This window comes from Zootoca vivipara, chromosome 8 (assembly GCF_963506605.1).
Source record: "Zootoca vivipara chromosome 8, rZooViv1.1, whole genome shotgun sequence".
Classification (NCBI taxonomy): Eukaryota; Metazoa; Chordata; class Lepidosauria; order Squamata; family Lacertidae; genus Zootoca; species Zootoca vivipara.
This window is the reverse complement of record NC_083283.1, coordinates 57155018-57179282: the sequence shown is the minus strand read 5'-3', so window position 1 is coordinate 57179282 and position 24265 is coordinate 57155018. Positions and strand designations below refer to the sequence as shown.

The following is a 24265-nucleotide window of genomic DNA, read 5'->3' as shown; positions in this document are numbered from 1 at the left end:
CTGGGTCTTTTGCATTGCCCCTTATCTTTTTTATATAGCAGGGGCAGGAAACCTGTGGCACTCCAGATGTTGTTGGACTGCAACTCCCATCACCTCCAACCATAATTCCCTACGTACGTGGATGATGGGAGTTGTAGTCTAGCCTAGCGGCATCTGGAGGGATATACGTTCTGAGTGTACTACAAAGCTCAGAACCAGTGAGACTCCAGCCATTTCCCATCTTACCCTGTCCAGAGGCAAATCTCTGTGATGTGCACTTGCCCCTAGTTCTTAAATACCTTTGGAACCTAACGGGTTACTCTCTGATGTCAACAGTGTAAAAGGAATAACCGTATGGTATTTTAGACATTCCAACAAACAGTTCCCCAGTTGCCAGCAGGGAACACAAGGTTCTAATTGTATGGAAATGGAGAGGTGTGCACATGCCCATTATAATGTTTTGCATCATCATGTAGACCAGGGGTGAGTTGTTGGTTTGTTTTATTTTGTTGTTGTTTTTGCAAAATCTCCCCCAAAAATGAGATTCCAACACTTCCAATATGGGCTGCCATATGCCCGGGTTTTCCGGGACATTTTTACTGGAAAATGAAGGGAGCAAGTAGAGTTTTTAACTGTAGCCATGCTGCTAAGAAACTCTCTCACACACCTCAATATGCAGCATTGACTTTGTGTCTGTTTTCAGAAGCTTCTACATCACACCAGTCGTTATTTGTGTAATTTGATAGTGGGTGGTGTGGTTTTTTTCCCCATTTGTTATCAATCAGGCCAAATTGACAAATGAATATATATTGGGCAGGTTTAATTCAGCTGTTTGTGTGCTTGTGTATGTTTAGATTTTCTAGACTAGTGATCCACTCAAGAGAAATTTGATGTTGCCACCACTAATAACAACAATATTCTGCCCATTAGCTAATATTGCAGGTGCCCATGTGCATAACGCAACTGTAGTTCACAAATGTGTTCACAAAGTACAGTTCTGCAGGTTGCTTGCCTAAGATATCATAGAACTGTAGAGTTGGAAGGGACTCCAAGGGTCATCTAGTCTAACCCCCTGCAATGCATTACCCTGTAATCCCTTCTAATTTCGAAATGCCATTTCACATCCTAATCTTCAAAACTGCTAAGGTTTGCCAACACTAACAGATATGTAGAATGGAAAACGTACAGGTAGTTGTTGTTGTTTTGCCCTTTCCTCTTTCACATACTAATGTAATTCTAAACACCAGTATGTGGGATAAGAGTTATATAGCATTAATAACTTACGTCCTGCATTCACAGATCAGTAGATAATCAAAGCATAAGAACCAAGGTTTGCCATAATTTGCAGAAACCCATGGTCTATCTTGCTCAGTATTCAGTCTACCACCAGTGGTTCATAAAAACTTCAAGCCTTTCAAATGAGGAATACTGGAAAACAGGCACAATATATACCGTATATATATATCACTCTCTGATGCCACTCTGAAAACTAACTAAAAACAGAGGTGGTGCTTCAGAGCAATTCATGAATAATTCAATGTGTGCATGAGCAACATTAAAATTATGTAATATTTATTTACCCCTTTACACCCTTGCCCATCACAAATTAACAATGTACTTGTCTGTGCAGTAAATAACTAATTTATATTCCCCATTTAAGATAAATAAATCTTGATTTAAAGTCACCACTATAGGTTTCATTCTATTCATTTCAGGTGACTTTTGGATTGTTTCCAAAAGTAGCAACAGCTCCATAGGCTTCCTTTGTAATGCATGTTTAGCTCCTCTACAGCTCCTGTAGTTCTAGAAAGGGTTGCAACTCTGAAACTCTGGCAATATAAAACGAAAAACAGCGAGAGAGCTCTGGAAAGCGAGCTTTCAAACCGACCCTTCTGTCTACCGCGAATGCAGTTCTGAATTAATCCTACTCATTAACCGCTTTTAATACTGCAGCTGTTTCTTCTTCAAAGTCCCTTTAAGCTGGTGACTCTGCCTTCTAAATTCCATCTTGCACCTCTGTGCAACAATAAATCCCCTCATATTCTCGCCTTACTTACAAGGATATATCATTACAAAAAAAACAGCAAAAGTTGGTGGCAGCAGTCTCATTTCAAGGGCGAACCCAGCAGCTCTTCCTCCAAGCAGGTGACAAGGGAAACTTTGGCACGAAAGGGGGCAGCAAGCAGCCGAATTTGCCTCGCTTGCTGGCTCGCTCCGACCTTCTCTCCGGGCAGCAGGTGGGATCTTGGGGGGAGCCTGGGCGTGTCCCCGGCTGGGCTGCCTTCTGAAAACCCGCCCGCCTCTTGGGCACTCGAGGCCAGCAGCCCGAGCGCCGCGCAGCCCGCTTGGACTTGCCAACCCGACGCCCTGACCTTTGCCCATCGCGGTCTCTCCGGCATCAGAACCATGGACAGCGACTTTCTGCCTTCCCTCGAGGCGGCTGCCTTTCTGCGCCTCTGGCAACGCTTCGACGCCGACGGTGAGTGCGTCCGGGAGAGGCTCTTTCCACCCTGGGAGTTAAACAGGGAAGGGACAGAGCGCGCCTAGAAAAGGCATAGGCGCTAGCAGGGGTGTTTCTTTGTCCAAGTTTTCTCTTTCTACTTTGCAAGGAAGTTTTTGCTTTTCCAAGTTGGACGCTCCAATTCGATTTTCGACTACCCATATGCTTGTATTCCCGTGATCTCAGAGTGTTTTGTGTTCATGGGTGTGCAGAGGAGATTAGGGTGGTTGGTGTGATTGAAGCCATTTAATTGAGAAGCAAGGCTCATTACAGATCAGCTGACTTTTTTCACCTATTAATTGGCTGGTTAAAAGAAACATTGCTGGTGTTTCAATACCGATGTTAACCCTCATGAACTTTTTGTTCTTGTTTTACACCATCAGTCTGCATGGTGCTTAGTAACATAAGCAAAAGGACAGGTCCCTTCTCCAAGGAGCTTACACTCTCAACCAGTCTTGTAAATTAGACCCCCAAAGTTACTAGCATGCAAAAAATAATTATTATAATATACCAGCCTACTTAGGCTGGCAATCAAGGAATGCAGAATCCCACTCTGCCTCCAGCTGTCTGCTGAAAAGTGGGAAGCCCTCTGCACTACCTCCCTCATTTGCCATTTATGCTTTCCAGGTTGATGCAAGTTTGATTTAAATGGTTCTTCATTAAGCATCACACTAAAGCAACATATCCCAAAATGTCTTAATACATTGTTGTAACCCTAGATTGTGTACAACCTGGAACATGATGGGCGGGGTATAAATAAAATGTTATTGTTATTTAAAAAATTCCTTCAGTAGCACCTTAAAGACCAACTAAATTTTTATTTTGGTATGAGCTTTCATGTGCATGCACACTTCTTCACATACTGTACACTGAAACAGAAGTTAATGACTGCAATTGGTCTTGCGGGGGGGAAAGCAAGGGCTGAGGTGCTAAAGAAAGCTTGATCATGTATAATGAGATAAGAATCCTATGTCTCTGTTCATACCAGGTGTCTCCATGGTTTTAAGCTTGTTAATGAGTTGCAAAAGTTTTCTGTAATAAAACAGTTGCTTTGAGGTCTTGAAGTGTTCTACTAGAGAGCACCTCAGCCCTTGCTTTTTCCCCGCAAGACCAATTGCAGTCATTAAGAGTCGTTAACAGTCATCAACAGGTTTACCACTCCTATCAGCCCATCACCCATTCCCATCACCCCCACCCACCCTCTGAATATACATGAGGATGTGTTTACTTCTGTTTCAGTGTATCTGGAGAAGTGTGCATGCACACGAAAGCTCATACCAAAATAAAAACTTAGTTTGTCTTTAAGGTGCTACTGAAGGAATTTTTTTATTTTGTCTCAACTCAGACCAACATGGCTACCTACCTGTAACTATTGTTGTTGTTGTTGTTGTTGTTGTTGTTGTTGTTGTTGTTGTTGTTATTGTCATTATTATTTAGACGTATTTATTCCATTTTAAAATAAACATGTTAATTCTCTGATTAGTGCATTTGTACATGCATGAAAACTTTATTCCTCTTTCGTGTACTTCAAAATGTATGTGCCTGCAGTCTAAAGTTGTAGGCCTGCTCTGGCATAGGCAGCCTGTACCTATGTTTTCCAACCTTTGTATCAATACAAGTCTTGGCTGTCAAAGGAGGCTGAAACAAGAGAAGCTCTTGGTGGATTTTGGAGAAAGTTTCATATCTCTTATTTATTTGAAGAAGAGGAATGTTTAAACTTAGAAAGCTGGAATAAAGTACCGGTAACTGCCTATTTAAACAATCTATCAAAGTAAAAAAGAAACATTCACATTTTCTTTATGTGTGTTAGTTTGGCTAAATGTGTTTGAGTTGTTACTAGATTCATGAAATGTTTATGTTGCATGTTATTTCTTCAGTTTAGATTCTGAACATTAATGGTACAATATTCAGTAATATGTTTTTAATTGGTTTTAGACAACGGTTACATAGAAGGGAAAGAGCTTGATAATTTTTTTCATCATCTGCTGAAGACACTGGGCAGTAAAGTAAGTACTGTGTCTTATGTTCTGCATGTAAATATAACCATGAGCATATGCAGAAGTTTTCTGCAAATTGGTGTTGAACATAGATCCAAGAACTGGGGTTCCGTGTTGCAGAGCACTTTCAGGAAGATAACTCTGCCACTCAGCTGTTTGGTAGGGGGAGGAGAAACATGGATTATCCACAACATACATTTAAATCACATGGCTTCTTCCAGCACCAAATTTTGGGCAGTGCAGGAGGTTTCTCTGCACTGGGTTTTGAGCTGAGGGGGCGCAAAACTGAGAAGATCTATAATTGAAAAGATCCATTTGGAGGTGCCAAATTTTAGCCTCACTCAGGGCACCATATTACTAAAGATTACCAAAGTCTGCCCCTGGTTCTCCCAAAGAACTGTGGGGGAACCCTCATAGAGCTACAACGCCTGCAGTTTCCAGGATTCTTTGAGGGAAGCCATGCACTTTAAATGTATGGTGTGGGTGTGACCCACCTCTCTCCTTCCTGCCCAACACCTGATGAGACATATCAGAAACACAATGTGGTATTGTGGTTAGAGCATTGGACTAGTGCCTGGGAGCTGAAATATCCAATCAGCCATGAAGCTTGCTGGGTGACCTTGGGCCAGTCACCAACTCTCACCTTAACCTTCGTATTATGGAGAAAGGGAGAGTCATGCTGTGTGCCTTGAGCTCCTTGGGGGAAAGTTGAATATTTTGTATAAATGCAATAATAAATAAATTCCACCCAGAGAGAGAGAGAGAGAGAACTCCCCATGCATGGCACTGGTAGTGCTGTCCATACTGTTTTAGACCAAGCCAAGAGTGTGTTACCATATTTCTCTCCCCATCTACTTTGTTTTTCTCAGTAGCAACATTCTAAGGTAAATAATGTTGTTCTTTGTGTGAGAGTTATGCTCAGGTTCCTTTCGCAACAGGTGTGGCAACGTTCTTATCACTGTGTGTGTTCTGAGTCCCTCCGCACTGGCCACCCACTCACTGGTCATAATTCTGGCATGAAGCAAATGCTAGGCTACTGACAAAAAAACACATTTAGATTAATGAAGGTGAGTCAAGAGGCTTGCATACACATTAATCTGGATGAAGGGAGTGAGGGCAGCAGGTGTCTTTTGCTTATTCAAAACGTTGCTGATTAGTTTTGCAGATGCAAAATTCTGCTTTCCAAAAGCAATTAACATGGGTCTTTCTCCAGAGTTAATTGACACTTGCTTAGGAAAATGGATCTGCTTGTAAACAGCTGTAAAATGAACAGTAGAATCAATGGCACAGTCAATTATTTGCATGTCCTGTTCGTTGTGGTTCTGTTTCATTTCCCCTGACATATTGGCCCTTTATTTTTGATTGCCACTAGCAAAAAGCCGGGCTCTCAACTTGTGCTTACTTTCTTCTGTCTATTATCTGACTATTTGCAGTTGCCATAAACCACCAAAAAAGGGAACAAGTACTGATTATGTGATCTTGTTTATGCGATCAGATATCCTGCCTTCATAAAACCTTAACTCTTTGGATTCTCATTTTACTATCAAAGGAAAAATCATGAGAGAGAAGTAAGTTAAAGGGAAATGGGAAAGACCTCTGGATGATTAGAAATTATTTCTGAACTGCAATTGTGTGACCTTGGAATGACTGATAATAGGTTTAGTACCTCCAATGAGGTGAACTTATTCATAGCAAACACTTCAAGCTGCTTCAGACATTATTTCCCACTATGTTGAGTGACTGGTATTCTTCTTAAAGGGGAGGATGCTTTTCATAATATATGCACAATAGGTGATTCTCTACATCTTAATGGGTTTCTGCTGGTGCTTCAATAAAAAAGCCCTGCTTTCTTAAACACTTCCCTACCAAGCACTTGGAAGAGGGAAAGGAAAGGAAGTCAGACTGCAAGAGCTGAGTACATCATTCACTTCTCATCTCTTGGACTGAGTAGAAAGTGTGAAAGATTTCCTTCCCCTGGCTGCTAGCCATGAGGGTTATGCCCTCCCTTCACAGTCGGAGGCAGGAATGCTTCTGAATACCAGTTGCTGAAAACCAAAGGAAGGGCGAATGCTCTGGTGGTTGAGTCCTGCTTGCAGCTTTCCGACAGGCCACTTTGAGAACAGGATGCTGGTCAGATCCAGGTGTCTCTTCTTACATTATTATGTTTGTGTTATTCCCCTCCCATCAAAATGGGACGCGGGTGGCGCTGTGGTCTAAACCACTGAGCCTAGAGCTTGCCAATCAGAAGGTCAGCGGTTCGAATCTCCACGACAGGGTAAGCTCCCGTTGCTTGGTCCCTGCTCCTGCCAACCTAGCAGTTCGAATGCACGTCAAAGTGCAAGTAGATAAATTGGTACCGCTCTGGCGGGAAGGTAAACAGCGTTTCCGTGTGCTGCTCTGGTTTCGCCAGAAGCGGCTTAGTCATGTTGGCCACATGACCCGGAAGCTGTACACCGGCTCCCATGACCAATAAAGCGAAATGAGCGCCGCAACCCTAGAGTCATCCGCGACTGGACCTAATGGTCAGGGGTCCCTTTACCTTTACCTCCCCTCAAACATCAGGGACCGTAGAGGTTAAAGGGCAAGGTGACTAGGGCAGGCTTCTGTTTGGGGGAAGTAATATCCCGCAGGGGACAAGGTAGCCCCCCCCCAGGTAGGAGCAGGGAACTGTTTCAGCCTGCCTGTCACCCTGGGCAAGTTTGCAGAGGTCACAGGACAGTGGTGGAGCCAGGGGCAAGTGGGCAACGCAAGAGTGTAGACTGTTATCTTTGTACCATCTGTGCTAAACTCAGAGGTTACCCTTACAAACACCTTCATCCAGCCAATAATTGGCATTGTCACAATTCAAGGACACATCCCGGCCCAGCAAATGCTCTTGAGAAGGACACAGGGCAGGACCAGTGAGGAGCATGGCCTGTGGAAAGTCCTATGAGTAGGTAGGCTGGCTAAAGAAGCCAGGGGACACATTTAGCCCCTGATCCTAAGGTTGCCTCTGCCTCTCCTTGAAAAGCGGGGTTATCTAAGTACACCCTTCGCCGATGCTGCCAGACTGGCATTTGTAGGCAAGACGTGACTGGCATCCCGGGGACAAAGCATCCTTCCTTCTTGCTTGCTCACTGATCTTCACCCAAGTGCCACCCTGTGACCCTGTTCTCCATTGTCTTGGTGCTCCTTCTGCCACACCTGTTGTGTGGACCAGTTCTGCCTTCCCTTGATGTTCTGCAGAGTTTTGTAGTGTAGACTCTAACAATGTTGTAATTCTGTAAGAGCAGCGAGTTGGAGGCTGGAAGAGCATCTCCCAGTGGTGATTGTTTTACAGTGACTCATTGAGTTATGAATTTGTCATAACGTGTTGGCGTGCATCAAAATGATTCGATCCCTCTTACCAAGCAACCTTCACAAGTTGTTGTGAAGAATAAGCATTTCTGCTTATATGCTTTGAAGATTAAAAGTGCCGGATGAAATAAAATGAATAGTTATTATGCACTCCGAAAGTTGTCTCTGTTTGAATAGCAAACTGTTCCATAATTATTGTTTTTAACCTCTGTGCACCCTGTTGTTATTTCTCCCTAATGACCACTGTAGTCTCTAGCACTGTTTCCCCTGCCTCTCTTTCATCTACTCTGAAGTGTTCTCAACTAATGCTAAAGGCAAGAAAAGGAACCCCAGCTGGGAAAACAAAAGAGTTGACCGAATTTAGTGGGCATGCAAAATGGGAAAGGGGTGAAACGAACGGGGAAATGGAGGAGCCTGTGTTTGTTTTCATTTCTGGTTGCCCTACAGTGGGGACCATTTTGAGTGTGTGTTCAAATGGAGATCTGTGGGGTTTGTGCATAGCTTCAGACTTTTTAAGGGAACAGCTATATTGGCGACTGTAAGTCTCCTCTTTTAAAATATTTGTTCAGCTGGAAGTTCAGCCAGCAAACTTCCATTATATCTCCTTCAGGGTGGCTGAGGGTGACAGTTTGAAATGGTGTGCTTGTGTCAAAATAGCTACAGGATTGCTGGTAAAGTTACCAACTTAATTTCATATTTAATGAAGAAATAATTAAACAATCTCTTAATAATTAATCTCTTTGCTGATATCAGATTAAAATGAGAGCTCATAAATAAGGACAAAACATTGAAACACCAAAGAGAAGTTCTTGGTTGGCTATATATATATATATGTTCTACTTAAAATACAGGAGCAAATCTTACATTTGTTATTAGCTGATGGAATACATGTGGCATTGCGGGAAGAAAGCTAAATTTAAAAGACCAAGATGACTATACAAAGGAAGTTCTATTTGAATATGTACTATTCCATTCTCACTTTTATTTTACTTTTTTCGGTGGTTTTTAAATTGGTCTTAAACTTCTGTTACAGTCTCACATTGGAAATTTTCATACTATAATATTGTGTGGTATTCTTTAAAAAAAAGATACTAAGGAAACCAAACTTGCCCTTTTTCTTTTTCTTTTTTATATAAAAACCCCTGGTATATTGTTCAGTTGTGTGCAGGATTATTTTAATGACTTCTTCAAAGAATTTAAAGCAGACAAGATCTTTTTATATGGGATTAAAATATATTGGAAGTGTCATGAAGTTTAATTAACCTGGCTCCCATAGAATTAACTTTTGGAGCAGAGCAGAGGGATATTTAACACTTGAAGTCTGATATTCTTCTGACTGGCGTTAAAGGCTACTCATACTATATTTAGCCCATCTTATTTCTACAAGCTGTCATCGGCTTCTTCGTACATAAGGAGTCCTCTTGTGTACAGTGTGGAACACAGTAATACAGTGAAATTGTTGTTTTGGCTGCCTGGTGGCATTTATTTAAGCAATTACATCCCACCCTTCTGGTGCAAAAGGTTGTTCACTGTTTCAGGCAGAGGTCCCTAGCTATACCTGCAAGGTGAGTTGGTTGTCTTACATGCAGAGGCAGCTACAACATCTTACTGCTCTGGGTAGATGCATATGAGCAGAGAATCCTTTTCATTGCTTTGCCTTTAGGTGCCTCCCCTTTGCAACTATCACCTGGAGTGCTGTTCTCTGTTTTAGCCACAATGGCCCCCAGCCAGGAGTTCGATATGCTCTTTGAAGATTTCAGAGACCATGTTGATATCTTCCTCTTTTTGTCTGGTCCTGAGCCTTTCATATAAGCGTGTAAGCTCTTGTTTCTGTCTCATCTAAGCTAACCACAATATAGGTCAGTGATGGGCAACCTTTTGAGCTTGGTGTGTCAAAATTCGCCAAAAAAATGAGCATAACTCGGGTGGTGTGTCACTTCGGGGAAAAAACCCATAATTTTGCGATATTTATAGTTTAAATAACAAAAATGTATAATTGTAATATATAACTGTATTTAATAAACCAAAAACTAATTATTTAACCAAACCAAACCAAAAAACCCTTATTTATCACAAAGTGCCCAGAGTTGGGGGGAGCTGCTGAGCAAAGTTTTGGAGGTTGTTTTGGGGGGGTGCAAATGTTGCTTTGCTTTTGGGGGGGATGCCCCAAAGCTGCTGCGCTTTTGGGGGGGAAGAGAACAGAAATAAATGACGGATATAATACCTTCGCTGGAACTAACACGCAGCACCAACATAGTCTGCCACAGCGCCAAAAAAACCCAGCACAGAATGGGTTAAAAAATGAACGCTGTTACACTCAATCAGTCTGCCAAAGCGCCAGGAAAAAACAGCACAGAAAGGGTTAAAAACCAATCTCTGTCTACCAGCAACAATAACACACACAAAAAAAAGGATCCGGGTTTTAACAGCAGAGACAAGCTCTAGCGGAGACAAGCTGTAGGAGGAGCGGGAGAACAAATTGGGGGGGGGGACAACAACAACAGCACGAATGGGCCGATGGGGCACATGCCAGTAGTGAGGGCTCTGTGTGTCACGTCCGACACGCGTGTCATAGGTTCGCCATCACTGATATAGGTGAATGTGCCTATTTGTTGTGACTTCGTCTTTTCTTCCGATAATCTCTTTCCTTTCTCACATTTATATTCTGCCTTTCTTCCATCATGGAACCCAAGATGGCATACATGTGGCCTCCAAGAAGTCTCCCATCCAGGCACTGATCCTGCTTAATGTTATTTAGGTGGTGGCCCCATGTGCTCTGGGACTATTGTCACTTTGGTAAGGAACAAGTCGCTTCTCATAATGTATGTATGTGTGTGCGTGCACCTCGCTTCCAAAGATGACTTCAAGGCAGGGTGTTAGGAAACCAGAACAAATGGCTCTTGCTGCAGGCTCCCTTCCTTTCAGACTAAGGGAGACATTCGCTGCAGGTCCTGCATGGCTGGTCTTAAAAGAGACGGGAGAGAATGCATTGTACTCGGGGAAATTGCTTTTATCCTTAACCTGTTGCTTTTCATATCACAGAGCACCATAACAGAAGAAAAGGTGCAGAGGGTGAAAAAACGATTTATGTCAGCCTACGATGTGACGGCAGATGGACGCTTACAAATACAAGAGGTACCTAGCTGCCTTTTATTTTTCAGTGTTAGAAATTAGATAACAGGCAATTGAGGAATAATAATTGCACTGTTACAAAGAGTGGGTTCACCGGTTCGTTTAGATAATGTAGTATTGGAACTTTTTGTCCAAATGTCCTTTTGACAAAAGCATCTGTTAGGATTTTGCTGCTACCATAGATTTTGTAGTTTTGCTCTGCTCTGCCCTGCTTCTGTCCTTGTGGTATAGCAATTTATTCCGAATAACAATAATGATGATGATGATGATGATGATGATGATGATGATGATGGAAATAACTGCATAGAGAACAGTTTGAGAAATGTACCCTTCCCCCCCAAAAAAATTTTTTAGCTTGCAAGTATAATCTTGTCGGAGGATGAGAACTTCCTGCTTCTTTTCCGAAGAGAAACACCTTTGGACAACAGCGTGGAATTCATGCGGGTGGGTGTAATTTCCTGCTGTCTGTTTCCATTTTTCAAAGTATTTTGCATTGCATACTTTTAGTTGGTGTCTTGGCCACACGCTGAGGCTCACATTTGTTTAACCTCAGGGTAGCTAACATAGAGCCTTCCAGAATTTATGGGACTCCAGTTCCTAGCAGCCAGCACAGCCAATGACCACTGCTGCTGAGAGTTGTAGTCCAAGGACTTGGGGAAGACCATAGGTTCCCTACACTTGGTTTAAACCCAAGGCCTTTCCCAATTAAGTACAAAGCGTGAGATGGAGGATTGGATTCTGGGAGCCCCCCAAAAAGCTCCAGGAAGCGTAACCTGGTACTTTGCTCCTTGTACCTATCACTTCCTTGGATCTGCATTCCACCTAACCACCTAACAGTGCTTTCCCCCTCTTCCAATTTTAGAATTTGGTCCAGGAAAGAGCTCTGGAGGTGATAGAGAGCAAGGAAGTAAAGGGAGGGAGGGAGGCGTGGGGGGCAGGTTCAGAATCCTCCCACCCACCCACACCTTTGCTCTCAAAAGTAGACCCTTCTTTTCCTGCTTTATCTCTAGTCTGCCCCCTCCATCACATATATGTTGAGCCTCAGCATCCTTCTCCATTGTGAAGCACGATGGCCTAGTTTGCATGATGCGAAATTTATCAGCCATGGAAGAAGCAGTGTGCAGCCTTTGGCCACAGATGGTCTGTGGGGACCTTTTGCACAGCTGTTTATTAAACTCAAAAATAATATTATCACCTTTCATTAAACACACACAAGCTGTTAAGTGTTGTGTGCCTTTGAACTTTGGAACCTGAGACAAGAGATTATGAGGCTTGATGCTTAAAAGACTATACCTACTAGGTTAATGATTCAAGTCACCATATAAACATCTAGCTAACAACTCTCATTCTTCTTCCCAGATCACTCTCTGTCTTTTCAGTCCAATATAAAACATGGGATTGACACCGCAGCTACTGAAGGAGGGCCATTCTGGAGTCCTGGCTAAGAATGGGTCCATTGTGAGCACTAGACCCAACCGTACATTACTCAAGGAGATCTCTGAGGAATCTCCTGGTTCTTTTTTAAGCAATACTTAAAAATGAGATGGAAACTTCAACTGGTCCAAAATGCAGTGGCCAGATTACTGGCTGGGATTACATTTAGAATTCACACAAACCCTGTTTTGGCTGCCAGTTTGCTTCTGGGCCATATTCAAGGTGTTCAAATTAGTGTTAAAAATCCTAAATGGCCCAGGCCCCAAATCTGACTCACAGCCTCCTTCCCTACAGATTTTCTCAGGTCTTACAATCAGCAGAGAGGGCCTTCTTGGGAGTTCCACTGCCCTCAGAAATTCTCCTGGTGACCCAGGAGAGGACGTTCTCTGTGGTAGCCTCTAAAGTGTGGAATTCCCTTCCCACAGAAGTGTGTTGAACACTTTCATTATGTCACTTTCCTCAAATGCTGAAGGTGCACCTTTTTTAACCCTGCCATTTGACATCTGAGATGTATACTTTAGGACCCACCCTATTATCTTGACTGTACTTTGTTTTAACTGTTTTAATATTATATTTTTAATTGTTATAACCCACACTGGAGCCTCATAGTGAACGGGCAGCAAAAAAAAATTAATAAATTGGAACAACACCACAGAGGAAATACTCAGCTTCTCTAATCTTGTAACTGAGGCATTAAGTTGTTTATATTGCCCTATCCAAGGTGGATACCATCAATTAGCTCCAGGTGGGTACCGTCAAGTGCACTGGGAAATATTATTATTTTTTTACAAAATAAAATCTCTTCTAATCTGGGCCTAGTGTTTCAATCTAAAAATACCATCTAACGTCAACTACTACCAAGGGGATACAAATAGGAATACAAATAGCCACTTAGTCCCTTGATTGGCTGTGCTGTTTACATAACAAATAGCGAATCTGAATATGCAGCCATGGTAACGACATGTCCAAGTTAAGGATGAAAATTGTTTAACACTTCTTTTAGATGGAACTTGTCAGTGACACATAAGGGTTTTTTCCAGGTTTCAAAATCCTTGTTTTCTAAATATTTTGGAAAGAAACAAGATGTTGGTTACTAATTCCATGGTGTCAATGCTGAGATGAGCCATTTAGGATTGCCATATGTCCTCTTTTTCCAGGACACGTCCTCTTTTTCTTGGGTAGAGTCATCATAGTGATCCATAGTTAAAAGTAGAAGTTGGCAAATGTGTCCTCTTTTTTGCTCTTCAAAATAGGGCAGCCCTAGATGTGCACACATGCACGTGCACACTTCAAACAGTTTATTTTAGAGATGGTTGAGTAATAGCCAAGATCTAGAGAACAAGGTAAATAAATGCTCAGTCTTAGAAAAGCAAATCAGTAATTCCACCTACCTGCGTATTTTTGAATCTGGCCTGCTGCTGGATAGCTCCAAATGAGTCTGGCATGTTCATCTACTAGGAGACTCAGCACAGCCTGAAGGAACATGAGCCCAGAAGAATCTCCTTCCCAAACTATCTGATTCCTGAGCGATGGGCCTGGTGTGATGGTGGCTACTTCCATCTGATACTGTAGAGTAGCCCTTTCTTTTTCTTTTTTTTAAATTAAAAGAAATCTTTATTTGCATACTTTAAAAAATACAGGAGTAGCCCTTTCTTTCTGCTGTGGCTCCCCCATGACTGAAGTACAAGGGAGAGTGGGCATACAATCTCCACACAGGGAGCCCACTGAAGGGCTGCAACAGACTCCCATCGTCTGAAATCCTTCCCGTGTTGGTTGCAACCCTTGTGAAAAATTATCCAAATTCCCGCTATCCAAACATTTTCTATGTTCCATAGCACTTCATAAATGAGACTGAGATATGTATTGAACATCTATTTGAAGATGATAACTGTTCACTCATTTCCCCCCTTTAGATCTGGCGTCAATATGATGTTGATAGCAGTGGTTTTATTTCAGCTGCCGAACTCAGAGTAAGTTCTCTAGGGAGTCTTTATCCAGATGCCTTCTTTACTCAATATGTATATTTTGATCGCATATAGAACATATTAAGTGCATTCAAGCAACTGCCTTAGTTTTTGTGAAGTGTCTGATGAAACGGGCCTTGATTCCTTTATATTATTCCTAGTATGAATCTGAAACAGTAAAAACTACTTCTCTCCTTTCCTGACAAAGAACTTTCTGCAAGATCTTTTCCGGCAGCATGGAAAAACCATTTCTAAGGCAAAGCTGCAAGAATACACAGAAACCATGGTAAGCAGAGTGCATATCATCAAATACTTACGTTATTATAGAAATTATGAGGAATTCTAGATAGCCAATATGGTAGTTGCACAAGATGGACCAGCGTTGCAAAGGGGGGGGGTCAGGGGATATCTAAGGGGTGGGGAAAAGAAGGAGAGAGAGCTGTTGCTTCATCCTGGGATGGGGAACCTCTTGGCCAGCTAGGGGGTCCAATTTGGCTAATGTGGCCATTGTCCCTGAAGCCTGTCATCCCAGCCGTGAGCTCATGGCACTGGTGGTTAGAAGTTACCTCCTTTGTGCTCAGAAGTCATCTGATACCAACTACCAGTATTTATTCCCTATTCTATTTTATGATGACTTGTGTTTTGCTTTTGAATAAGTAATTGGACTGTACCTCAGAATAACATCCTGCTCGGTGGAATGGGATTCTGTCATCCGGATTATGGGGGGGGGGTGAGAAAAGCAGAAAAATAAGCAATGATTAAATCATAGCATGAGAACTGAGAGCACTTATCATAAAACGATTGCAGTGTGTAAAAGGTAAACGTAAAGGGACCCCTGACCATTAGGTCCAGTCGTGACCGACTCTGGGGTTGCGGCGCTCATCTCGCTTTATTGGCCAAGGAAGCCGGCGTACAGCTTCCAGGTCATGTGGCCAGCATGACAAAGCCGCTTCTGGCAAACCAGAGCAGCACACAGAAACGCCGTTTACCTTCCCGCTTGGAGCAGTACCTATTTATCTACTTGCACTTTGAGGTGCTTTCGAACTGCTAGGTTGGCAGGAGCTGGGACCGAGCAACGGGAGCTCACCCCGTCACAGGGATTTGAACCGCCAACCTTCTGATCGGCAAGCCCTAGGCTCTGTGGTTTAACCCACAGCGCCACCCGCATCCCTATTGAAGTGAGTACTGCACCCATATTTCACACCAACCCACAGGCCCAATCTGACTGAGATTTAGTGTGGGGGGTTTTTCTCACACATGCATTGTTCTTGGCCTATGTAGTTGTTTTCAGCCTGGATTTAGCATGATCTGCATCACAAGCACAGACAACAATTTCATGGATCCCCCCAAACAACTATTTTAAAAAATAAAGTGCATTATGATCAAGATGGAACCCATTATAACCTATTTAGGCTGGACTGAAAACTTATACTTTGCAAGAATATTTGTGATATACACAAGAAGGATTTGAACAGGCATTATCCATGCCCAGACAACTGATTTGTGGATACCATCTGTTGAGTTACTGCATATGTTAACATTGTAATCTTGCAATGTTATTTCAGTAGGCTTTAAATCAGGTATTTGTGATTTCCTTTTATTTCTTGTGTCTTTCAATAAGTTGTTCCAGTACCGATTTGCCCACAGAAGAGTTGGTTTCAGATGGGGCTCATTCCCCAGAGATATACGGTACTGTTCTTAAGGGAGAGACAGTGAGGCACTTCATGCAAATGGGAAGCAGCTGTTACACAAGCTTGACCTTATATTGCAAAATTGACCTTGTCAAGTGGCCTCCTCAAGTATACATTGCACAAAGGGAATGACACGGGAAGGAATCCTACCACAAAGGTCCCAAGGAGTTGATGAGCAATTATCCTTCAATACCTGTGGCAACCCTCTTACTAGAGGATGAATTCTAGAGGGCAAGTGTGTTTCTAAGCACACCATTCAGTTTAAGTGGTATCAAAGGCTGAAGGAGAAGGGAAGACCATGTTGTTCCAGGAGTGATCATGAGCTAAGGAAAAGGTTTGGTAAATGAACAACAAGTGCCTTGCCATTAGCACTCATCTGTCATGTCCCACATGTCACCTTTAAGTTCCACCTCTAATCATGCAACTAGGGAAGAAGGAAACCTACTTTAAAATTATTCTTATTATTCTTATTATTAACTGTCCTGTGCTTCATCCATAGATCATCACAGAATTTGCAACATTAAAATACAACATTAAAAAACTATACTTGTAAGGATCATTTCTATAGTGCTTAAAATACAACATAAAAACACAAAACTCCTAAAAAAAACCCACAAACCCATAACACCACCCCATCCCATTCCCACTCCCACCCGAAACACATTTAAAAGGTTATAGGGTGTTATCACTCAAAACCACTCAGAAATGTATCCAGTTCCCTTTGAAAGGTTCATTTGTGGAAACTTAGCTCTGTTGACTGTCTCTATGTCCCTTATTGTATCCCACTGTGCCCTGTATCAGTGTAACCCTTTTTAATTTCTAAGTTCAAATGCTACTTCCTTACATCTGACTTCCAGATTTTAGAAGTGTTTTTAATGTTCCCCAATCTCATTTGGATAAATTAGAGCATACAGGTGTTATTAAATCACCAGTATGTTTTTAAAATTATGATTAAAACAATTCTGCAGTTCACAAAGCTACATCTTGTCAATGCCATATGCAAGGCAAGCTCATTGCTGGTTTATTCATCAGCAAATCACATTACCTAGCCTGCCAAAATTATCACATCCTCGCTAAGGCTATTGTTATTCATTGGCTAGAGTAGGAGGTCATGATAATATCAGACAAGCTGTCAATGCTGGGCTTTCATTTGCACCACACAATATGCTTCCACTGAATAAAACAACTAGTTTGTCTACAGAATCACAGATACCAGTAGTTTAAGGCATATGAAAAATCCATGTGCTATGTTTCCATGGAGGTTTTGTTTGTTTGTTTGTTTTTAGTTTAAAAGAGCTTTATTTCTTATTTTTTAAAAAGTTACATACATACAGACCACAAAATCAACAAAATCAACACATCTATCACAAAAAAGCAAACACAAATATAAATGCAAATAATATACATGAAATTATATACCAAAACTCTGAAAAACAGAAACAAAGCAAGAAAAAAGAAAAGAACGAAAAAAAGAAGGGGGGAGAGAGATAATCCCGGGAAGAAGAAAAAAGGGGGGGGGAAGGTACCTAAAAGAAAAAAATAATATATATATATATATATAAGAACTTCCGATTGTTGATAGACCGTTTCTCACCATTTTTTGTTTTCCCTGTTTTCCCCTTTCTTATTTTCCCACCCTTTGTGGGTAGCTCTTCTCCCATTGCTTCCCATATATTCTCTTTAAGCAATCCTCAAGTTAAATTAGACAAACTACCAATTCGCAATTTAAACCCTCTTTCCTTAGGTGATCTTCCACTGGTTTCCAGAAATGTAGCAAAACAGAGAGTACATGGAGGTTTTGTTTGGATTAACTCCGTGCTTCCTATGTGCTTCCTATGTCTTCCTTCCCTTTCTGTCCCCACATCTGTCCAAATGTTTGTTGATTACGCTTGTTATTGGATATATTGGGTTTCAGGCATGCAAAACAGGTTCTGGAGATGAGCCCCGATTCAAATTAAACCATCCCTTTTTTGTTTTTTGTAACCAAGCTCTTGCCACAGTTGCATGGGAAAATACTATGAGCAGCAAGTTCCCGTGACACTAGCAAAAAAAAGAAACTTGTGAAAAATTATGGAATGTGTCGGGAGGGGGTAGGGAAGAAAGCATCCTGCTCATATTAGGCTGGCTTGGAGGTGAATCTAAACCAGGCATCCCCAAACTGCGGCCCTCCAGATGTTTTGGCCTACAACTCCCATGATCCCTAGCTAACAGGACCAGTGGTCGGGGAAGATGGGAAATATAGTCCAAAACATCTGGAGGGCCGAAGTTTGGGGATGCCTGATCTAAACCAGTGTTTCTCAACCAGTGTGCCTCCAGATGTTTTGGGACTACAACTCCCATCATTCCTGACCACTGGTCTTGCTAGCTAGGGATGATGGGAGTTGTAGTCCCAAAACACCTGGAGGCACACTGGTTGAGAAACACTGATCTAAACCATAGTTTAGTGTTATGAGAATGAGTCTTGTTTCCCCTAGACTTGCACACTCCATCTTCTCCCTTGTCCTTCAGCATGACTTTTCCAGTGGGAAGTTCAGGATATTTTACCTCCATCATAGCTTAACTACAGCTTTCTGTGTCCAGGGGTAGACTTTGGTCTTTCAAATTTCAGGAGTGGGGAAAAGGAGAGAGAGCTGTTCCTTGATCCTGGGATGGGGAACCTCTTGGCCAGATGGTGGGTCCAATCTGGCCAATGAGGCTTTGTAAACTATGGTTTGGAGGGAGCTTAGTTAAGGTTAACCACAGTTGACACAGCAGAGGCAGATTTAGGGCAGTTCAACCAGTTCTGCCGCACTGGACCCTGAGCCTAGGGGGCGCTGCAGGGCACCACAACTATGATGCAGTGAATTGAGCAGAACAGATGGCAAGAGTTAGGAGGTACGCCAAATTTTGGCCTCACACCCTGAGAGGGTGAGATATTTACTTATGCATCTTGAGGTGTGTGTAGACAAACACATACACATACACATATTTCCCCCTGTAGGTTTTTCAGAGCATCATCATTCCTAAAGAGGTAGCATTCATAAAAGAGAAGTTAAACACTATCCCAGTAGTGAATATTTTACAGCTGATCTATGAGATATACTGTGCAGTCATCTCCCAACACCTAAAAAAATTAAATTCAGTTTCTCAACCCTCTTTTATCATGAAGTATTCAGGCTACTTTTCTCCTTTCTGAAAGTGATTGCTGTTTTATAGCAACAGGGCTATAGCTGGGAAAGGACTGGGGTGGGGGGTGGGGCTTTGAAGAGAAGTGATTCAGCCTGGAGGGGAGCAATCGAAATATAGTTCAGGAAAATCTGAATATACCGGGAAGAACCTCTTACAGTCATCAGCATGAGTGCTCTGACATTAAGAGCCTGAAATTTCCCAGCAGAAACACGTGCTTATGGAGGGAAAGCCATTTGTCAAACATACTCATCACGAAAATGAGTCTGATCAAATGTTCACTTATGAGTCTTTCAGAAGGAGGATGGATGGTGCTCCACCATGTTTTCCAAGGACAGTCACATAAAAATTGGGAAAGACAGAAGGAAGTTGGTATCATCCTCACATAGGTACACATCCAACAGGCACACAATGCACTCTTTCAAAACTGTTTTGCAATCTGGCCAAATATCCCATGATAAAATCTGAGAAGGACAGATGATTGCTTGTCCAGGCCTTGGCAAATCTGACAAGGCTATGTGACTCCACAACGTGGGCAGCATCACTGTGAATAGTAAAATGCCCCTGTATATTGACTCATTGCTTATGCTAGGTTTCCTAAACTAATGGGAGCTTCATAAAGGCTTTCTTATCTTGCTTTTTAGATGAAGCTCTTTGACAAAAATAAAGATGGACGACTGGATCTCAATGACCTAGCAAGGTAGCTTCTAATGACTCTTCAGCTTATTCAGAAAGGGAGTGTTGAATCTGTGGTAGCTTCAACAGGCATAACTTTCCCCATTGCCTCTACCCTAAATACGAAATCTGTTGAATTCCTGCCTGTCATGAGGAACCAGAACTTCTAGAGCAGGCATCCCCAAACTCGGCCCTCCAGCTATTTTGGAACTACAACTCCATCATCCCTAGCTAACAGGACCAGTGGTCAGGGATGATGGGAATTGAAGTCCCAAAACATCTGGAGGGCCGAGTTTGGGGATGCCTGTTCTAGAGGCTCAGAATTTCTGTCTACAGATTTAAAATCCTACTCACAATCCTACTCATAATGTTACAAGCTTTTGTATCTCAAAGTGTTCATCTTTCCCCTTTGTGAGATCTATCAGGCAGAAATGCCTGTCTCTGTGGAAATGGTATCTGAGAAAATGACCATTTGCCTCTTTCCATTTAGAATTCTGGCTCTTCAGGAAAATTTTCTCCTTCAATTTAAACTGGATGTAAGTACTACAGTAATTTTTAGTGCATTTAGTTACACTTCCCCCTTTTCCCTTAAAAAAAAATCCCCAAACATTTTAAAATATTTTTTCGTCCTCCATTCAGGCTTGTAGTACAGAAGAAAGGAAGAGAGATTTTGAGAAAATCTTTGCTCACTATGATGTTGTAAGATGATTTTTTGTTGTTGTTTCTTTGGTGGGTTTGGGATTATTGCAAGCCCTCCAAGTGTCCCTGTTTTCCAGGGACAGTCCCATGTTTACAGAAGCCACCCCGGTTTCTGATTTGATTCTGGAATGTCCCGCTTTTCTTTAGGATGTCCCTGTTTTCATCAGAGAAATGTTGGAGGGATGGAGTTTTGCAAACAAAAAACAAATAATGACCCAAGGAAATAAGTGACTATACAACCTTTAGAAGACATCTGAAGACAGACCTGTTTTTTTAATGTTTAATGTTTTATGATGTGTTTATATATAATGGAAGTTGCCTAGAGTGGCTGGGGCAATGCAGTCAGATGGGTGGGGTAGAATAGTAGTAGTAGTAGTAGTAGTAGTAGTAGTAGTAATCATAATAATAGAATAGGAAGTCCCTATGTTCATCTGAGAAATGTTGGCAGGTATGTTATTGCTGATCAAGTGGCACATCAGACTTTACAGACTTTGCATTAGAATACCATGCAGGGGAATCAAGTGGATTCATCTATTTCGTTAAAAATATATACAGCTCGATTGCTGTTGTTTGTTAAGAAAACATTCAAAGCAATTTACAGTGAGAATAAAAACCATAAAGCAACTCTATAGCTATAGTGCTGGGTTTGCAGGGGCCAGGACGCATGCCTGATCGTGGTGCCCCATGAACTCAGCATCATTTTTTGCAAGACTCGCAAAAACGACACAGGGCTCTCTGGGCACCGCAAGCAGACGTGCACCCCGCTTTTCAGCAGTGGGGAGGGGTCGCTGCAGCAGTGTGCTCCACCCACAGCCCCAACCCCATGGTGTGCCCTGGTGCATGCCCAGGGCACAGGTGGGGAACGATCTGCCGCTGGCCAGATTATTTGTGAGATGCACAAGTAGACCCATTATAGCAGCTGTCTTGCTCTCTTCTGAATCAGAGTGTCTGAATCAGCTCTGATGACCACCTTCCTTGTAGCGTAGTTACCATGACAGAACCTTATCAAGACAACAAGGAGCATGCAGTGGATTTTCCATATGATTTGGAATGTCCATAGGCATATAGCTTGGGAAGTTGGAGATAATATTGCCAGAAAAAGAGAACAGGCAGCCAATTATTCATGGATGGATGTGTTTCTAGTCTGCAAAACTGTATGATTTTTACATGTATATATTCCAGAGTAAGACAGGAGCACTTGAAGGCCCAGAAGTGGATGGATTTGTAAAAGATATGATGGAACTTGTCAAGGTGACTACTTAGTGGTTTTCATGTTTTGTTTCCCATAGGTTTTGTGACAAATGTGGCTTGGTTTCAGTAGCTTGAAAGCACAAGGAACCAAAACAAATACCGTAACTTAATTGACTCCACGTCTTTTGTGGAACAATAAAGAATGAGGAACTTCTCTTTGTTAACTTGGGTGCCTGGGTAACCTAATGAAGTGATAAATTATGATGTGGACTTAGCTTTCCTTATGACAGATTTATGAATGTAATGAACCCAATACAGCAACTCTGAGGTGCACATGGTTTTCCAGGTACAAAGAGCTTCCTCGTACTTTCATTGAACCAGGAAGTGTTATATACACACACACGAACGCCTTGTGTCATGTGGAGCATTTTCCATTATAGAAGAGGATGGAAAGCATTGGCCCATCTAGAGCTCTGTGTCCCATAGGGCTTTGGCCATGTTCTCTTGCTGTACATACCTTGCACCATCATCACTTCTACCCCTTCTTCCAAATCCTCCAAACTGGGCACACAAAGAAAGGGCTAGTACAGTAGTATAAACTTGGCCAGATTCATGTTTATATATTTAGAGAAGACACACACATCATCACACATCATTAGATAGCGGACAGTGGAGTGTGGTGTCAATATTTACCTGACTTCCTGTCAACTGAGCCGCTGCTGTTTACCGAGACAGTGAGGGGCAAGGCAGTGAGAAGGTCTGTGTGGTGCAAATGCGCTGGCAAAGCCAATCCGGTGCTGCTGTGTTTGCACTGTGCCAATATCACTGCCACCTCTCTCCTCCACCTCATGTTAAGCAGAAGTGACTCAGCTGTCAGGAGATCAGCTAAGTGCTGCCACTCCACCATCTGCTGCAGATCTCAAATCCATCATTTCTCCTTTGTGTTTTTCCTTCTTTCCTTCTTTCAAGCTGTACTGAGGCTTCCTATTTGCTGGATCTCCTCCTCCTTTATCCTTTTCGTTGCTCTTTGCTGTTGAATTCTCGTTCATGCTTGATGTTAAAAAAATAACTCCTGAGAATGGATATTTTGTCTTCTGAAAGTAATTCTCTCTCTCTTTCCCCTCCTTCCCATTGTAGCCCAGCATTAGTGGCACTGACCTGGATAAGTTCCGCCAGATCCTGCTTCGCCATTGTGATGTGAACAAGGATGGGAAAATCCAAAAATCCGAACTCGCCTTGTGTCTGGGAATCAAAATTGCCCCATAGACCTGAATGTGCTTCTCCTGTGGCTTGCCAATTATTGTCTTTTGTGAGAGCCTGCTGGTCCTGGTAGAACATTTCCAGTGCTGTGTTAATAATCTCTGTTATGCTGAGCCTAGAAGATAGAGGCAACTCACAGTGCAGATGAACATCTTCATTTGCAAGTCTTCAGCCCAGCAGAATACATGTGATGAACAGTAACAGCACACATGCTGTTCCAAAGGAGATCTCACCTGCGGGGTTTCTTACACATTTTTAAAACATGCTTCATATCTACAAACTACCCAGTCTATCAGAAAGCTACGTGGCCATTGTACCAAGACTGCTGTTATATAGCATCACACTTTGTTGTACTCTGCTCCCTAGGCTATATTCCTAAAACTATTGGTTCCTTCTTGGTAGTCCATGTCTGTGACAACTGTGTAGTGTGTGATACTCACAGTATCCCCCCCTTTTTTTTAAGGCGCAAAAGCTTGATGGTGTTGGAAGCAATGTATTTGTAAAAGAATAAAATCAACCGTTTAGAAATCAGAATACAACTGCTGTGTGTATTACTTATAATATGTAACACCCTCCACCCCAATTTTAAATGACAGAGGAGGACAAAGCTGGAAAACAGCAAAGGTTTGGCTGGACAGAAATATCCCCCAAAGTGGTGCTAATCTTAGCACCAAAGCTGATCATGATCAAGGTTCCTGAAGTTGAGCAGGGGTCTCATTTCAAGGGTCGCAAGTCTTTCTGGTTTAAGATCAAGTCTCTGCTCCATCTCCTTTCCTTCTAGTGTGAACCATCTCTCTTGTGTGCTTCAACCCATAGATTGATCATTGACAATGCTCTAACTTTTTCTTTAAAAAAAAGAAAGAAAACTATCCAGCTCTCTTTTGTGCAAGACTTTTGAGGTCCAGTAAATGCTTGAATCCATCCATCCTGCTTTCCCCTACTTTAAGGCACAATAGCATATTTTTCTCTATGGCTTTGTAAATCCTAGCCGAGTCACAAACAGGTACATTTGTATGAGGGGGGCGGGTGGGACTGAGCCTCTTGGGCTTGCTGATCGGAAGGTCAGCAGTTTGAATCTCTGCGACGGGGTGGGCTCCTGTTGTTCTGTCCCAGCTTCTGCCAACCTAGCAGTTCAAAAGCACACCATTGCAAGTAGATAAATAGGTACCACTGCAGCAGGAAGGTAAACGGCATTTCTGTGCAGTCTGGCACTCATCACTGTGTCCAGTGTCCACTCATCAC

The 24265-nt window shown here is 42.3% G+C and overlaps 1 protein-coding gene across 1 annotated transcript; it reads left to right on the top strand.

Annotated features, from left to right (window-relative positions):
- The first annotated feature begins 2050 nt into the window (after window positions 1–2050).
- On the top strand, window positions 2051–23764 carry SCGN (secretagogin, EF-hand calcium binding protein). The gene is made up of 11 exons (XM_035126053.2): window positions 2051–2458; window positions 4415–4485; window positions 10855–10947; window positions 11299–11388; window positions 14292–14348; window positions 14551–14628; window positions 19843–19898; window positions 20364–20409; window positions 20513–20572; window positions 21755–21823; window positions 22901–23764. Exons 1-11 carry the CDS (start codon window positions 2386–2388, stop codon window positions 23027–23029), a joined length of 822 nt encoding a protein of 273 aa, XP_034981944.2. The 5' UTR covers window positions 2051–2385; the 3' UTR covers window positions 23030–23764.
- The last annotated feature ends 501 nt before the right edge of the window (window positions 23765–24265 follow it).

Bases quoted from the DNA above. Each gene is read 5' to 3' on its own strand.
- SCGN (XM_035126053.2), top strand. From the start codon at position 2,386: ATGGACAGCGACTTTCTGCCTTCCCTCGAGGCGGCTGCCTTTCTGCGC. The intron at 4,486-10,854 runs GTAAGTACTGTG...TTCATATCACAG, and splicing joins TGAAGACACTGGGCAGTAAA to AGCACCATAACAGAAGAAAA. The intron at 14,349-14,550 runs GTAAGTTCTCTA...TTCCTGACAAAG, and splicing joins TTTCAGCTGCCGAACTCAGA to AACTTTCTGCAAGATCTTTT.